Source organism: Gigantopelta aegis, chromosome 4 (assembly GCF_016097555.1).
Source record: "Gigantopelta aegis isolate Gae_Host chromosome 4, Gae_host_genome, whole genome shotgun sequence".
In the NCBI taxonomy this organism is placed as follows: domain Eukaryota; kingdom Metazoa; phylum Mollusca; class Gastropoda; order Neomphalida; family Peltospiridae; genus Gigantopelta; species Gigantopelta aegis.
This window is the reverse complement of record NC_054702.1, coordinates 5,900,407-5,918,641: the sequence shown is the minus strand read 5'-3', so window position 1 is coordinate 5,918,641 and position 18,235 is coordinate 5,900,407. Positions and strand designations below refer to the sequence as shown.

The 18,235-nt window shown below is 36.6% G+C and overlaps 1 protein-coding gene across 1 annotated transcript in view; it reads right to left on the bottom strand.

Annotated features, from left to right (window-relative positions):
• The window catches only part of LOC121372559 (mannosyl-oligosaccharide 1,2-alpha-mannosidase IA-like), a 30,041-nt gene extending 13,162 nt beyond the window's left edge, over positions 1 to 16,879 (bottom strand). The window contains exons 1-10 of the mRNA XM_041498952.1: positions 15,984 to 16,879; positions 13,737 to 13,952; positions 9,934 to 10,014; positions 8,351 to 8,445; positions 7,499 to 7,622; positions 5,297 to 5,390; positions 4,558 to 4,673; positions 3,656 to 3,764; positions 1,803 to 1,907; positions 905 to 1,077 (exon numbers count right to left, since the gene is read on the bottom strand). Coding sequence (XP_041354886.1) covers positions 905 to 1,077; positions 1,803 to 1,907; positions 3,656 to 3,764; positions 4,558 to 4,673; positions 5,297 to 5,390; positions 7,499 to 7,622; positions 8,351 to 8,445; positions 9,934 to 10,014; positions 13,737 to 13,952; positions 15,984 to 16,592 — 1,722 coding nt within the window. The 5' untranslated portion in view covers positions 16,593 to 16,879. The remainder of the gene's footprint in view (positions 1 to 904; positions 1,078 to 1,802; positions 1,908 to 3,655; positions 3,765 to 4,557; positions 4,674 to 5,296; positions 5,391 to 7,498; positions 7,623 to 8,350; positions 8,446 to 9,933; positions 10,015 to 13,736; positions 13,953 to 15,983) is intronic.
• Between the last annotated feature and the right edge of the window lie 1,356 nt (positions 16,880 to 18,235).

Sequence of the window (18,235 nt, the reverse complement as noted above, 5' to 3'; positions counted from 1 at the left end):
TCACAGTAGTTTTTTCTTTCTTCTTTTTTTGCCCCAGATCAATGTGACAATGTCAAGGATGGGGAGCCTTGAATCATTGACTTACACTATTTGTAACACACTCGTGTACATACATAAACATATTTTCCGATATACACATATATTTTTAGTGATTTAAAATATATCAAATTATTTTGTTACTTGTGCCTTAGTAAGTTTTGATCTGAGGAGAAAAGAAAGAAAGAAAGAAAGAAAGAAAGAAAAGGAGAAAAACAGAAGAGAAGGAAGAAAGATGAGAATGCCAAAAGAAATTAAAGAATAAATAAATAAATAAATAAATAAATAAGAGGAATTTGTTGTTTTCTTTCTTTCTTTTTTTGATGGAGTAGAAATACTGGTAAAAAAATGAGTACAGTTAGAAAACAGACATTTTACTGAATTTGTGTGGTTCTTGATATTAGCATTAAAGGAGGGAAGGAAGGAAGGAAATGTTTTATTTAACGATGCACTCAACACATTTTATTTACAGTTATATGGTATCAGACATTATGGTTAAGGACCACACAGATATTGAGAGAGGAAACCTACTGTCGCCACTTCATGGGCTACTCTTTTTGATTAGCAGCAAGGTATCTTTTATATGCACCATCCCATAGACAGGACAGTACATATCACGGCCTTTGTTACACCAGTTGTGGAGCATTTGCTGGAGCGAGAAATAGCCCAATGGGTTCACCGACTGGGTTCGATCCTAGACTGACCGCGCTTCAAGCGAACGCTTTACCAGTGGGCTACGCCCTGCCCCCATTAAAGGAGGGAGTCTAAACAATGGTTTTTATTCTCAGCCGAGGGAATCTATTAAGAATGCGGCTCTGGCTGTGAACGAAAGCCTGCCCATCACTTGAAGAAGAGGGAGATCTCTGACCTGCACAGCTTCCCAGGCCCAGTCGCGGTACTTCTTGTCCTTCGTCAGTCTCCACATGTAGAAATGAGTCTCTATCACTTCCGGCCGGAGGATGTAGTACTTCTCATTCTGTCGCATTGCCTTCGCTTCAGTATTCCCATCAAAACGAAAAGCTTCAGGGCCAAGTTTAGTAGCTGTGAAATAAATTAATCAAATTGGAAAGTTTAGCAATAGTTTATGTGTTAAAACGAAGCTCAGTAGCAGATAAAGAGAAGTTTTCATTAAAAAAAAAATGCACATTCCTAAACAAATTAAGTTTCTAAAAACCCCAGTTACCTGTTAAATGGTGATTAACTTAATATGGCAGTTTAAAATTACACTCCTAAAAAATTCAAGGCTAGCTATGAAATAATGATAAGTTTATAACAGAAAAATCAGCTATCAATGAAACAGTGATATCTGTCATTTACCAGGGACCTAATTCACAAAGCTCTCTTAGGCTCTGCTAGACAACAAAGCATCCTCTTTGCAAGTCTTTTAGCATTGCACTGCGAGATCGCAAAGTTGCGAAAGTTTAGTGAATTATGCCCCAGGTCTATTATATGACTAACAGAAACATGGGCTATGGGTAAAACAGTGATAGTCGTTACCAACCAGATTTACTGTATGACTATCAGTGAAACAGTGATAGCCGTTACTAACAAGATCTATCTTATGACTATATAGCCTTTACCAACCAGATCTATCGTATGACTCAGTGAAACAGTGATAGTTGTTACCAACCAGATCTATCGTATGACTATCAGTGGAACAGTGATAGCTGTTACCAACCAAATCTATTGTATGACTATCAGTGCAACAGTGATGGCCGTTACTAACCAGATCTATCGTATGACTATCAGTGATGGCCGTTACTAACCAGATCTATCGTATGACTCATGACATGTCTTGCTGATCTCGGCCCCAAGATTAAGATATTTCTGCTTGTCGTTAGAACCCTCCGCACCTAGTGCCAGCATTCCACCTGCAAAATACAACCAAAATATGCTCGCACTTGATACTTATTTAGACCTTTAGGATTGATCACTCTTCGTTATTACAAATATTATGAATTTTTTTCCAGTTTTGTGCTTATAAAAGAATTAAAATAGTTTTAAATTTTAGCTGTTATTTTATAAACTACAAAATAAAAATATTCACAAATCACATGATTTTTGTTTATCACCCATATTCATGACTGATTCATGAATTTTAGAAATTATTTATCATTACATATCCGCTAAAGTTAATTAAATTCTTAAAACTGTATTGTTTCTATGGTAGAGTAACCTGTCTAAACCGGACCTTGAACAAACCGGAATCCAGTCAAAACAGGCAAAGTTTCATAGTCCCAAATTTTCTAGATTGTAAAATGCAATCCTCTAAACACTGATCTGGTTTAGACAGGTTTCACTATATATACCGTATTTGACCGGAAATAAGCCCATGTCTTTGAATAAGCCCCCCTCCGTTTTGATAGCATTTAAGAAATTAGGCCCTCATTCGGAAATAAGCCCACCCCCAACTTCGTCACCTTATAAATAACATGAAATTGCAAGTTTGCTCAAAGTTCATTTAAAAGGTCATACCTCCTGTAGATAATTAAACACAAATGTAACACAATATTTTACCACCAGTGAGATTTAGCAGTCTAACAATAACAGTGTGTAACATTGTTTTCAATTTCATGCCTGCAGTATTTCTCTGAAGTATCCAAGCCCAAGTATGAACTAAAAACCAATGTCTATTTTTACCACCACACTGGGTCCGCAGTTAATGCTAATTAAGCAAATACCTTATTCTGATTGGCTAAGAACAATGACCGTAGATTGACAATTCTTTGTAGTGTACGCTGGCTGCTTGTGTCAGAAACGTGTGTATAGGCTATTGAGTTTGTTGTTAATTGCTGTTGTTTTAAGTCTTCTCAGCATTAAATTTTGGATGTAAATAAACAGCACTGGTAAGTAATTGTAACATAGAAGGTGTGTTTCTAATAATTAGATACTAGTAAAAAAAAACCACAATTTAATTAATAAACAATTATTTATTAATAACAAATGGAACACTAATTAATAGATGTGCTACTGAACGTTTTTTGTTTTCTTCCTAGTTCATTTAAGTATTGTTATTTATTTTAATTATTATTATGAAAAAAAAAATCAACAAAACTGGCCCCTTGTCTGGGAATAAGCCCACCCCATGCTAAGCTCACAATGAGTTGTCTTGGCCCCCTGGGCTTATTTCCGGTCAAATACGGTACTTGCATTCTGTGTGATCCGGTTTAGACAGGTTTCACTATATATACTTGTATTCTGTGTGATCCGGTTTAGACAGGTTTCACTATATCTACTTGTATTCTGTGTGATCCGGTTTAGACAGGTTTCACTATATGTACTTGTATTCTGTGTGATCCGGTTTAGACAGGTTTCACTATATATACTTGTATTCTGTGTGATCCGGTTTAGACAGGTTTCACTATATATACTTGTATTCTGTGTGATCCGGTTTAGACAGGTTTCACTATATCTACTTGTATTCTGTGTGATCCGGTTTAGACAGGTTTCACTATATGTACTTGTATTCTGTGTGATCCGGTTTAGACAGGTTTCACTATATATACTTGTATTCTGTGTGATCCGGTTTAGACAGGTTTCACTATATATACTTGTATTCTGTGTGATCCGGTTTAGACAGGTTTCACTATATCTACTTGTATTCCGTACAAGCACAGACCTGAAAAACAGGCGAGATGGTCCATCTTGTGCTCGATGCGACCAGACTTGAACTCGGCGAAGTACTTGAGACCCCCAGCTGAAGTCTGTATGACCCGCTCCTCCATACCCTGTAATAAAATAACAACAGTGCTTTATTTCTCAAACTTCACTTGATGCCCATGGCTTTGACATGGGGAATTATAGCATCGATTCATAAACAAATCTGAATTTTCAGTACCATTTCAAAAACATCTCATTAATCTAACTTAAAGGTAGAATTTAAAAGAGTAATACTATATATGTACAAGTTTGTATTTATTCAAATTAATATATCTATTTTCCATTATGAAATATTAAAGGGGTGGGAAGGAGTGTTTGTCAAGAGTTACTTATCATATATAATAAAAAATGGGAATTATTTACATTCAGATTGGGAATTTTTTCTTTAAAACATGACATAGCCTTTGGGGAATGGTGCCGATTATTAGAGTCTAGAAACATAGCTGATAAAACCCTGAATAAACAAATAATGATATCCTTAACTGATTTCCTCATACCATTTCAGGGATATGAAATGAATGGCATGTTTAACAAACCTTCAGTATATTTTAAGCTAAGTCTATTTATTTCAACACTGTTGAGAAAGAAAGATTTGCTTGTAACGATACTGTGAACAGTTCGAAATCAATTATCAACTTTGAATGTACTTGTATCTTAAAGTTCTTATTGTACTAATTTAATACATATATATAATTTTGGTTAAGTTGAACAACTGGCCCCTATTTTTTATAATTAACATAACATTACATGCAATAAAAGAAACATCTAATGTGTGGTTTCAATAGTCTTTAATACGATTGAATGGTTAAGTAATAAATATACCTAATGTATTATAGTAAAAGTTGGGTATTCCCCAAGTACCTTGATAGCGTGATCGTACATTTCCCTGGCCACCTTGTCTTTCTTTCCAGACTGCAGCCAGCCTTTCAGCAGATACTCGTAAAAACTGTCACCCAGAGCACCCATAGACACGGCGTCTAAAACAAAACATACACTGTTGTCATTCAACATCTAACACTAAGGACACAATATTAAAGTGACAGACACTAGTTTTAAACACTAAGACATATTTTTCATTATTAGAGCCATTTTGATAACTGAAATCATACTTAACTTAGATTTTATTGTTTAGATTATTCGTTTCTGTATATCAGAAGTGTTTCTGGTCATCCTGATGTTTTCAATATCACAAAATGCATTTTTCATATTTTTATGTCTGAGAAGTAATGGTTAGGGAGTAGAGTTTTAGTCTACTTCTAAGCCTATTTCACTGTTTCAATGTCATAGACTCGTTTCACTCTGTTGTAACTTTACCCAAATGTGTTACAAGTTTGTCTATTTTTACGGGTTTAAACTAGTCTGCAACTTTAAAACCAGTTTAACACAATTTTGTATACTTTTAGTTAGCAATTCTGCAAAGAAATAAATTCATTTTTAAATGATTCTCTAGTGCTGAACATTAAATCTAGCCAAAAAAAAAGAAGTTAAAACATATCACAAAAACATGCACAAATAGATAAAAGAAAAACCCTCATGGCCATATATACGATAGATTACTTAGATCTTAATTTAGCATTTCCACGTTAAAACAGTTACTTACGTTGACCCCATTTTCCTGTACGAGGGTGTAGGTAATTTGGGTACAGTCCCTGGGGCTTGTCCATCTGCTTAATAAAATCTCGAATTTTCATCACCTGAAACATAAACGTAACAGTTGTAATTACAAATTAGACAGTGTTTTATAAACACTAGCTTGTCCATGTTCAGCTTCATAGTAATCAACTTGCTCTAAAATAGTTTACACTGATCTCTACAGGAGTAAATGCAAGGAATCACATTTACACGACAACCAATTTAGATTCCTCAAGTGATGTAAACAAATTTTGGGACACTTGATTGAACACATCAGCAATCAAATTGTAACTCACCTGTTGCATAAATATAATTCAACTAACAGAATGTTATCCTTATGTACACTGCAAATGACTGCCAATGCATTCAACTGTCAGTTTCACACTCAGGCTTTCTGTAAGAGGGTATGAAGGGTAAAAGTATGTACCTAAAATATTGGAAATTAATGGGGAAAAAAAGGAAATGTTTTATTTAATGACGCACTCAACACATTTTATTGACGGTTATATGGTGTCAGACATGTGGTTAAGGACCAATCCACTAGCCATCAGTCCCGACAAGTGAATAACACGGCTCTCCATATCATGATTGGTGTCTGTGCGCAATAACACATAACATAATGATTGGTGTCTGTGCGCAATAACACATAACATAATACAAAGTGAATAACACGGCTCTCCATATCATAATGATTGGTGTCTGTGCGCAATAACACATAACATAATGATTGGTGTCTGTGCGCAATAACACATAACACAATACAAAGTGAATAACACGGCTCTCCATATCATAATGATTGGTGTCTGTGCGCAATAACACATAACACAATACAAAGTGAATAGCACGGCTCTCCATAACATAATGATTGGTGTCTGTGCGCAATAACACATAACACAATACAAAGTGAATAGCACGGCTCTCCATATCATAATGATTGGTGTCTGTGCGCAATAACACATAACACAATACAAAGTGAATAGCACGGCTCTCCATATCATAATGATTGGTGTCTGTGCGCAATAACACATAACATAATACAAAGTGAATAGCACGGCTCTCCATAACATAATGATTGGTGTCTGTGCGCAATAACACATAACATAATGATTGGTGTCTGTGCGCAATAACACATAACACAATACAAAGTGCTACATGGTAACACTGACCCAGTCTTCTGCCAAGAACACAAGTCTATTCTGATGCCAAAAGATCTGATTGGAAATGGGATACCGATGTGCAAGAGCGAAATGTCAAATCTGTTACATGTATTATTCATTTATGGTTCTCAAGATATATATTAATGCCCTTTTTCAAGGATCAACTTATAAAGTGTCAATAAAAAAAAAAGGTTTTTATGACTTGAAATTAGGGACCTATAGCTGGGATTGCCTACTGTGCAATAATCTACAGTAGATATACCATGGTTCATATGCATTTAAATCAAAATAAAATGGTCATAAAGAGGGTATACCTGTAATAAATTAATACTATATCAGCTTAACAAAAATAATAATTTTTATTTATAACAAGCATTTTGAGAGTACTGCTAAAGCAATGACCCAACAATTTTTCGTATCTCCTAAATTCAAGAGCCAAACACCTGTGAAAAGTGGGTAAATCACCATGAAAGTTAAACTTGATTAGTAACAGTACATGATAAAGCTGCATACCAAATTTTAACTCAATATTTTCAGCTATTGCAAGACAAAAGTCATGAATTTTTTGTTTCATATAGCCTAAGTTCAAGAGCCATAACTCTGTCAAAAATGTGTAAATGGCCATGAAAGTTAAACTTCATCTGTAACAGTACATGATAAAGTTATGTACAAAATTTAAGTTCAATATCTCAAGGCCAGAACACAAATTTTCACATTGCCTAAGTTCAAGGGCCATAACTCCATCAAACATGGGTAAATCGCCATGAAAGTCAAACTTGATCTGTAACAGTACATGATAAAGCTATACAAAACATTTCAGGTTAATATCTCAGACTTCTGGAAAAACAGTCCGGAAATTTGTTTTTCACCTCCAAAGTTCAAGGACCATAACTTAAAAACGGGTAAATTGCCATGAAAGTCAAACATGATCTGTAACATTACATGATAAAGCTATACACAAAATTTCATCTCAATATCTCAAAGCCTTCTTTGAAAATCTTGTGAGTACCAACCTTTTCCTTGTAAACAGGGTCACCAGTTACGTGAGACAAGTAAACAAATTCCAGGTGCATGGAACCGAATTCGGACAGAATGGAACATCCGCCAGAAGCCCAGCCCCAGTTACGACTGCTGCCACTGTAAAGAAATACGGTAGTTTTAACACAAAGACCAACTTGAGGAATATTCAGACACGTAATACCTGTTTAAAAATAAAAACTGAAAACTCCAATACGTCTAAACACTGAAGTTTGATAAATGTTATCAAATTAATCTACTTTGTCATTTATATGAAAATCATTTTATGCAAAAAAACACAAAAAAAACCTGAAAAATAACACCACTGATTCTGAATTTAGTCTTGGAATTGATCTGAAGTATTAAAAGTAACTAAGTCTAATGGTAAAACTAATCCATGTAAGGGGAAATTTCAATATTTATCTGACAAAAAACTACTGATATGAACCGTCAATCTGCTACATGGTGAACTGTTACTTACTAACAGGTCCTAACCCTAATTTGTTTACATTAGATGCAAAGCACACCTGTAGTCAGACTGCAAACGTAACTGATAAGTAAATATAATTCACTTAACAGAACAACTAGTTATCTAGGTAAAAATCAAGTGAACTGATTCTGGTTAACTAAAATTATAAAATATTGTCCCCTGTAGAGCATATCGACTCAAGAGATCTTTCTTTGCCATGAATTTCCCAGAAACTACCACTACTAGGAAGGTATATAACTGAATGGTACAGTTTAGGAAAATAATAACATGAAATATTAGGATAATTTTTAAATAGAATATGCTTAACATGCAAAACTAAAATATGTTAAAATATGACAGATAATTAAGTTAAACCCACGTTCTAATGTTGACCATCGACATTGGAATACCAGTGGGTGTGTTGAATGCCGGCAACAGTTTGTCAGCCACTTGTTTCGCCTTGTTCTTGAACATCTGTAACAGATAACAAATATCAGTGACTGACTCGTGAGACAACTCCTTCACACGACAACATCAGCACTGACTTATCGAAACACACCCTTTTAGCTGGGATGTTCTCTAGACCTACTCTGTTTGTATATGTGAATCGGATAGGGGTGTCTGACTTAACTTGTAGTGTTTGTACCAATCAGCAACACACATGTTTAATGTCATGAATAGACTTGACAATGATAACAAAAAAAGTCTTTGACAATTGATTTAGGAAATTTTGTATAGTGTAGACATTGTACTTGGCGACCATTGTGTGGTTAAAATTGGCAGTTTGCCCCACTAAGTACACACAAGCCCTACATGTTGTATCTTCATATTTTAAAGCAGGTGGGTCAGAGAACACTTGACCAAATAGAAATGCAGTGTGCACGACTTGTTACAATAATTGCATGGATGTACAGTAAAAACCCTCAAAACCAGACCTTCTGTAAACCGGAATGTCTGAAAAAACTCAGTCATTTTTCACGGTCCTTTTCTAAATTACCAGTACAGAACATAACCTCTTTAAACTGGGTTTTTTTACTTCCAAGGATGTCTGATTTAGAGTGGCATAATAGAGCATAACTTGCTGAAATATTTTCTAAATTTTATATTTAATAATAAATGTTAAACAAAAAAATATTTTTTAAAAACCTCATATAGATGGTGTTGTAAGTCATATTGGCATTTTGTATATTTTTGTATGTTACACCATTATTAAGCTACTGATGGGAATATTATCTTGCTGGAAAATCACCACAACTGCTTTCTGTTGATTAGCATCACTGCTAAGCAACATGATGTGGGTTGACTGACAGACATCTACATGTACCTTGCAGGTGTTCAAATGATACCGTTAACAGAATACAAGAATGTTTGTGTGTGTGTGTATTTGTGCGAGTACACATGCTAACTGAAATTTATGCAGCTGCTACAGAAATTTCTGAAATTTATGCAGCTGTTACAGATATATCTAAGACAGCTGTATAAACAAACATACATGTATAATTACAGGTTACTACAGTTGGATGCACTTGGACAATTCCACCCTGATGGACGTTACATTCAGAGAAGTGGTAATTCATTCCAACTGCACTGATTGCTAGAGTGGATCTCCCAGACATTTAGCCAGGTATGAGACTTCCTAATGTCCAAGTCTATTTGGTGCCACAAGGAAAAGTGTCTAGATATATCTATGGCTTGGTCGGTAATCAGAAATATGTGCATGACTGACAACTTCAAAAAGGACATTGGTAAAGACCAAGAAAATTTATTTCAAAATTGTGTGAAACACTTAAATTGTACAAATAAATGTTTGCCCTTGGAGTGAAGATAGCCTGGATTTAGGAAACTACCAAGTATAATTTCTTAAATGGGACTTTATTAAGCTGCTACAAGAAGTAACAATAAAATAAATGGTGATGTGGTGCTAAAAGTAAAACCTCTATCTAGTATATCACAGAAACAAACCTGATCGCCAGTCAATGCATATGCAGCAAGCAAACCTCCAACAAAGCGGATATTTGTCTCAAATACCGACATTTCGGATGACTGTAAAAAAAAGAAAAAAGAAGAGAAAACAATTGTACTATTAAATATACTGTGCCAAATAAGTTTAGCAATTACGTACAAGATATGAAATACAGACAACCTGATTGGATGTTGAATTTATTTGTACACATTATTTCATTGATACAGCATTTCTGAATGTAGCCAGCAGTAACACGTTGTCACGGTGTCAACATCGTCACTTTAATGTCAACTGATGAAACGGAGGGGTACATCTACCAAAATGTTGACAGAGGCTCAATAATGTGTGTGTGCACCAGCAGCATTGATGACAGCAGTACACCGTCGTCTCATGCTTCTTATGAGACCATTAATCTCAGGAACAGTAATTGTGTTCCATTCCCGGTTCAGAGCAATTTGTAGGTCATGGACATTAAGGATATGAGGATGGTTTTCGCGTACCCTACGGCCCAGTAGGTCCCATGAATTCTCAATTGGGGACAAGTCAGGGGATTTTGGTGGCCAGTTCAACACTTGGATGTGGTTCCGCTCAAGAAGATTAGTGGTTAGCCTAGCGGTATGTGAAACAGAAAGCTAGGATGCTGCTGCAGGAATGGAATGACCACTGGTGTAATGATCTCGTCACAGTAACGTTGAGCAGTCATGTTTCCGTGAATGAAAACGAGATCTGTTTTACCTCCACCATGAATGCCGGCCCAGACCATGATGCTGCCACTGCCATATTGGTCATGCTGAATGACGTTGTCTGCATTATATCGTTCTCCCCGTCGCCTCCATACACGGCGCCTACCATCCACAAACTGAACACAAAACCTGGATTCGTCTGTGAATAATGTCTGATCCCATCGTCTGCGTCGCCAGTGTTGGTGTATTCTGGCCCATCTCAGACATTCCTGAATGTGACGCGCTGTCAGGGGAACAGCAACAACAGGGCGACGTGCTTGTAATCCAGCAGCATGGAGACGGTTATGGACAGTTTGAGCATGAATTCTAGTGCCTGTGGTTTGCTGCAAAGTACGGGCTAAACGAGGAGCACTTTCGAACCTGTGACGTCGAGATGACGTCACTAAATACCTATCTTCCCTTGGAGTAGTTAATCGTGGTCTACCAGAACGTGGTCAATCTCGCACTTGCCCAGTTTGGTGTACGCGTTGTCGGAGTCGTGCTATGGTACTGTCATGAACACGAAAATACTGAGCGACGTCGTGTACGCGTTGGCCGGCATTAAGCCGTCCCATTGCTTCATGACGTTGATTTTTCGTTAAGCCTGGACGGCGACCCATTATAACAGGATAAATTCTTCCTTTTGTTTTTGGATAATGTTGGTTCAGTGCATCAAAATGTGATTTCAATACATCCGTATTGCACTTGCTTCTGTGACAGCACGAGCGCACCGCATTTGCATGTGCAGTAGGCTACACATAGCGGCGTGCGATATGACAAATGGTGTTCTTTTCAAGCGACAGGGCATATGCAACTAACATATTACCAAGTTTTATCACTTTATTTTAATTTATTTGGAAGCAACAGTCATTTACAAAAACTTGCTAAACTTTTTTAGTTAAGTATATTTTAATATAATAGTGTAAACGAGCCGTTTACCTATAATGCTAAAACAGCATAGGTTTATTTGTTATTATATATGCATTTTCTCTAAATCTCAGGGCTTGAACTTAAGAATATTTCATCAATGGCAATTTTAAAAAAACATTGTTTTGGGTGAAATAGCTCCAGACAGCAATTTAGAGTCTGCCTACGGCATTTTTTTTTAAACATAAAAAGGATATTTTGCTGTATGTCAGGGCTTCTAGATTATGGTAGCCTCACTCCCATGGCTAGTGATATTCAAAGTTGGGCTAGTAAATATCTATTATTGCCATGGCCAATGGCTAGTGAAAAAAGTGGTCAAATGCTGCAATTAAGTCTTGCTATTTTATTTAAATATTAAAGGCACAGACCCTAGTTTTGAACAACCTGTAAAAATAGACACTAAGTTTTGTTAAACTACAAATCTGTCACACATTTGTACAACGTTACAAGAGAGTGAAACAAGAGTCTGTGACGTTGAAATGATGAAATATTGTTGAACAGACTAAAACTCGACTCCATAACTATTATTTCTCAGATGCACGTGCATTTTTTAAAATAAGAAAATTGCATTTTGTGGTATTAGAAACACCAGGATGACCAGAAACACTTTGGATGTACGCAAATGGATAATCTAAACAAAATATAAGCAATGTTTGATTTCAGTGATCATAAACGACTCTAATAGTGAAAAATATGCCTTAGTGTTTAAAAACTAGGGTCTGTCACTTTAATATTCTGTCCCCACCCCCTCTTAATGTTTTTAAGCTCTATCCCTTTCTTTATGTGGCATATCCGATTATTACTATTAGTAAAATTGTATTAACTTAAAGTACAGTAGGGCTAGTGAATTTTTACTCATGGCTAGTTAATTTTTAATATCACTGATCACATGGCTAGTGTATTTTGCATAAATTCTAGAAGCCGTGTATGTAAACATATTTCACATATGTACATGTACAGTGTTAAAATACTGACAGATACATCAGGTACATTTATTTTCATTGACAAGCCTTATCAATGGCAGCAATTCTTATCCAGCAGCACAAAAGTGATGCTCCCAACATACGGCAATTTACATCTCAACAACCGCAATCGTTAAGTTCAAGCTCTGAATCTACAGATAATTTACAATAATTTCACATGTCTGAATGGTGATATTTTCTCTTTATGCATTAAAATACTATATAGACTCTTCATGATTTTATAGACAATTTGACAAACATCCACATATATCTGTATCTCTACTTATTTAAACTGGGGTTTCAGTTGGTATTAATATGATTTGCCAAAAAGCAAATTTGAAATTTTTTTTGTTTCAAAGTGACCCTTTATTTTATGACATCTGGTTTTGTTATATTTATAAAGAAAATCATAACTAAAACAACCCTTCATTTTACTACAAATGTTAAAAAAATTTAAAGGCCAAATTCTAACAGAATATTTTTGCCCAACATAGGCTATGCAGCTACCGGTATATAACTGTATAGCAGTTGCTGATAAATGTATATGCATGTATCTAGAATAACAGGCCCTAATCTAGAATTGAAAAAGTAGAAGTGACTTCTCCCTTCCCAGAAGAAAGGGGAGAAGTTTGATAAAAATAGGCAAAGTGAACATTTATCGGTCCATTTCTTAACATTTCGCCAAGTTCCACACTCATTTGGAAAAAGTCCAATTATACACTTGGTTCTAATCATAATATTTGGATATAAAATACTACTACTTCTGGTTACAAAATTTAAACAAAACAATTGTAGGTTTCTTTAAAAAACGTGATATTATTAAGTAGTTGATAATGTATCGTCATGTTAAAATGAAAGTAATAATTAGTATTTTCTGACAACGCTTGACTGGTCACTGCAAACGGTGTGACATGCATTGATGTACAATTAAAAACACTGACCAACATACGACAACAAGGTGCCAAGTGAGCTGACATTAAACAAGTTGGGGTCTTGATGTTTGTTGTGTGATTTTCTTTTTGAAATCGCATCAGGTCCAAAATATTATGGTGACTTCGACTTTTCACTACTACTAATAAATCGGCGACTTATGTCAACTTTTGGCAAAGAAAACGTTCATTTTGCCAGATAGATTAGATCCTGGAACAATCAACTTAAAGGGAAGTGTAAAAAGCCTTACACAATTCTCACCTGGTCAAAAGACAGACTAGTAGCTATCCAATCCCTAGCTTTCTTGTACTCATCCTCCATACCCATAATTTTGAGTGTGTCCACAGCATCAACTATGGTTGCACCAAGGGCTTGGCTTCCAAACACGCTGGCACTGTGACTACGTTGTGAAATTGGCTTCAGTTCATTACCACCCCACGCATATTTCACGTAGTTATCCCATGCATGTTTCATCATCTACAAGAACAAAAAAATATTCTAACTGCATCACAAGCCTGTACATGAATATCAATGGTAGATATGATTGTAAACAACACTATAGAACTGTAATTTTAAATGAATACATCATTAAATTTGCATAAAATCATAAACTACATGATATACCCAATTACATTTGCAACTGCTTCATGAGAAATAATCTCTAAATTTATTATTATAATTATAATGTAAATACTACAAGTACCTACATTTTACATGTTATCACTAGCATGGATATTACCTTACAAGATAAGTTTAGTGTCAATGTCATTTATAGGGTATTCTTGTTTGTTGTAGCTACATGTAAATGCATTTCCTGTTTATAATCTCTTGATCACAATCTTGAAATTTTACAGCTGTTATTTTTTCATTATAAATTACATTATAAATTTATATTCTGTGTGGGCATTAGTAGGTGGGAAATATTGTTTCTTTCGTTTGAGGAACGAATTAGAAAGTAACTATTTTCTCCTTGGTCGAAGTACATAAAGGTTGGTAATTTGCATTTATAAGTGTTTGGTAGGGGGCGCTGTTAGTGCACTATATAAGGAGGTGGCAATGTGTTTTTTATCATCTCGGTTGATACACAATTTACACTGTTTTGAAAGTATCTCACATTAATTGTGCGTTGTCTTTTTATAGGTTGGCGAACCGTGAGAATACGTTTTTGAAGGTGAACAGCCACTGGAGGGGTAACGGCCCATTATAATTCGTTTAGAGGTTTACGTTGTAAGGGTGGTTTTCAGACTGTTGAGTGTTTTATTATGGAATAAACTGTGGTACGTCCATATGTGCGCCACACAGTATGCCATTTACTTGTCGTTTTGTTTTATGTACAGAGGGGGGTGAAGAAGAATTGGTGAATTTCAGGGTCACAACTGCTGTTGAAGACATATTATGTTGTGTATGTAATTGTAAAATTATCATTGGTAATGTGATAAACGGCATCCATCCAATAAATTACCATCTATCATAGAAATACTTTAGCTAGAAACCAAGGCACCAGGGCACAAATAATTTCTGTCTGAAAAAAATTGATAGAAAGTAAGTTGTCTTCACGCCCCTCTTTTAAAAAGAAACAGTTAGATCCTTGGTGCATTTATTTCTGTTATTATTATTAAATCAAAGGCAACACTAGCGATGTACCCCAAAATTAACATCTGACCCCTGAAATTGTACATCTTTACTGCACTAAGGAAATAACACTGCCAACATTTCCCAAACAGCATCCTGTTTTGAAAATAAAAAACCTAGCCCAACTACTCTGCAAAGATTCTCGCTCAAAATACAAAAATAACCCTAAGTTTGACATTAAAATTTAAAGGGACATTCCCGAGTTTGCTGCATTATATAAGATGTTTCCGACTAATAAACTATTTCTACGATTAAACTTACATATTAAATATATTTTCGTTTAGAATATCAGTGTAATTCAATGTGTTTCTGGTCGTCTTAATATTTGTAAGAAGCCTAAACTGGATTTTATCTTCAAATAATTCCGTACATACGAAAAAAATATTTTTTAGGAAATAAAATGAAATTTAACTTAGTAGAAATATTAGAACAATCAGAAACATGTTTAAACTTTAATATACAGCCACTAATATTTTATGCAGAAAAATATATTTGATATGTAATTACAATTGTTAAAAAGTCTATTAGTCGATAACATCTTAAAAATTGCAGCAAACTCAGGAATGTCCCTTTAAATACTATTACACTGATAATTTTAGTTTGCCGATAACAAATAGTTGACACACACTACAGGAAGAAACCTATTAGCACTTACGCATTTAACTGAAACATTACTGAAAGGGAATGCCATCAGGTTTCTTCCTGTAGTGTGTATTAGTGGTTAATATGTGAAATATTTGTGACAAGATTTCCAAATGTTCCAGCATTCAGTTCATTCATTAGGTTTAGGTTACGGTTAGTGGTAGTATTAGCATGTATGCTGGAACGTTCGGAAGTCTTTCTGACTAATAAAAAATCTTCTTTATTATATTGTACCTCCTTCACTTTATCTCTGCGTATTTTTGTTTCTGGATCACCTGGCTCACCCCCTCCAGCTCCTGGGTGACCCTCATGATCCTGTTCAACTACAAGAGCTTTCTTTTTCTCCTCTGCCTTGCGCTTTTCTTCTTCTTCTTTTTGCTTCTGTAATACTTTTTCCTTTGCTGCCTGCACTTCGTCTTTCCACTTTTTAATTTCATCGGGGTGTTCATTCAAACGTTTTTCTAAAGCTTCGTTCAATTTTTGTTGCTGCCAGTCGACTTCAATTTTTTCGTGTAGTCGTACTTTGTCATCTATTTTATGAGGATCAAACGCATCGTCATGTCTGATTACCTTCCCGTTGGCCTTCAGATGCCCATCTACGTGAGCTTGGGGAAAAAACATAACATTTCCAGCGTCACGAAAATGTCTCCTCATTTCATTCATTGTGACACGATCCCGCAAATCGGGAAGAAAGAAGAACGCACCAAAACAAACGATAAAAAATGTCACAAAAACTAAAAGGATAATGTATTTTTCTCTAAGCCGTAATGTTTTACGGCTCTGTGGAACAGGAACACCGTTGACATATCGTTGATACGTCGGAAGCACTGAGGCGGCTGCCATGTTTTCTCCTCCTAAACCATCTTCCGCAGTAAAATGTTTTTTAATTGGTTAGAAGACTTATAATTTTTTTTTTTTATACAATCGTGTGGATACACGCCACGTGCATTCGGGAATCTTCGTGCGTTTCCGTAACATTATCTTTTGTTGTTGTTCTTTTGCTCAACATTATTCTTTATTTATTTTCCTCCATTGCCGATAATGTTAACGTCTACTAATAAAACTGATATAAGCAGTGTATCAACACACCCAGAAAGTACAGCGATAAATGTGGCACCTAACATCTAATCTACCTGCAAGAAAATGGGGGTCACATACCATTTAAGAGATTTAATTAATGTTTTTATTAGCTGTTGTTTAAAACTTTTTCGTGCATATATACCACGAAGGTTTCACGCACGCCTGTCCTGGGCTCAATCTCTGGCCTTTGCCAGTGACTGAGTCCAGGACAAGGGGGGGGGGGGGGGGATGAGTTTGAAGTGGGCAGAATTTTGAATAAGTATTTAGTAGTGTCCAGCGACTGCGCGGACCGACTAGTAGACACCGAAAATGGGCCGTGTTCTGACTGGCTGAATTTCGATTCCTTCGGATCTAACTAGAAAAACCTAAGTCTACGGAGACTAACTGCACCTAACATCATGTCCGGACTAAGAATTTAAACCCAAAAATAAGTTTGATTGCTCGGCCGAAACGGTTTTAAGGTGATTTGAGCAATTGAACGGGCGCCAAAGTAAAATGCGTAGGACTATTTATAAAAAAAATAAACATAAGAATTTGGAAGGTCGATCAAAACGTGTTTAAAGTCCAACTAAGCCCAAAAAGGAGGTTACCTGTCCTAGTTAAGGTTGGCGCAGCAGGCTTCATGGCGAGTTGATGGACTGTTCAGGCTTGAAGTTGGGGAGTCCTTCGGTCAAGACCTGGATGTTGCGGTCGATGGCTCCTGGGTAGATGTCTCGTAGAACCATCTTTAAGATGCGGTGGATGGTCCCGTTTGACATCGATGGCATCAGGAGCCCCTGCCTGTACAGTCCTTCCTGCTGAGCTGTCACATAAAGTTTGTCGGAGTTTAGGGCACCTTGTAGCTGGTACTTCCCTTGTCCGGATGGAAGTTGGCGCCAGTGCTTGTCGTCCCAAGGTCCCTTTAGATGTTTGTTATCGGTGAAGTCACCGATAACCGCCCCCGTGTATTTCGTTGGCAGTCTGTCACAAACGAGAATCCAATCGGATTCATCAGATGTCAACGGTACGGTGATCGATGACATCTTCCTCTTCTTGAATTCTCGCTGGACCGCCGTGGTTTCAACAACAACTACCGGAGGTAGTGGTGGACTTGCCGGTGGCTCATCAATGACCACGTGGCCCGTGTCCATGGTACTCGGTAGATCGACAGAAGGGGCCGCCACTGTCAGTGGAGCTGACAGCTTTGGTCCCCCCTGGGTCTTTCCTGGCGAGTGCTTCGATCGAGCAGGTAAACTCGGTTGAGCAGAATGAACCGCCCCCGGTGGTTGAGCCACCGGGTTTGGTTCACCCTGCGCCGCTCCTGGTCTCGCTCTCCTCTTCGGGACAGGTGGGACCGCCCTTGGCGGTTGAGCCGCCAAGTTAGGTCCCCCCTGCGAAGTCTTGGGTCGCCGCCTCCGTCTTCTGCT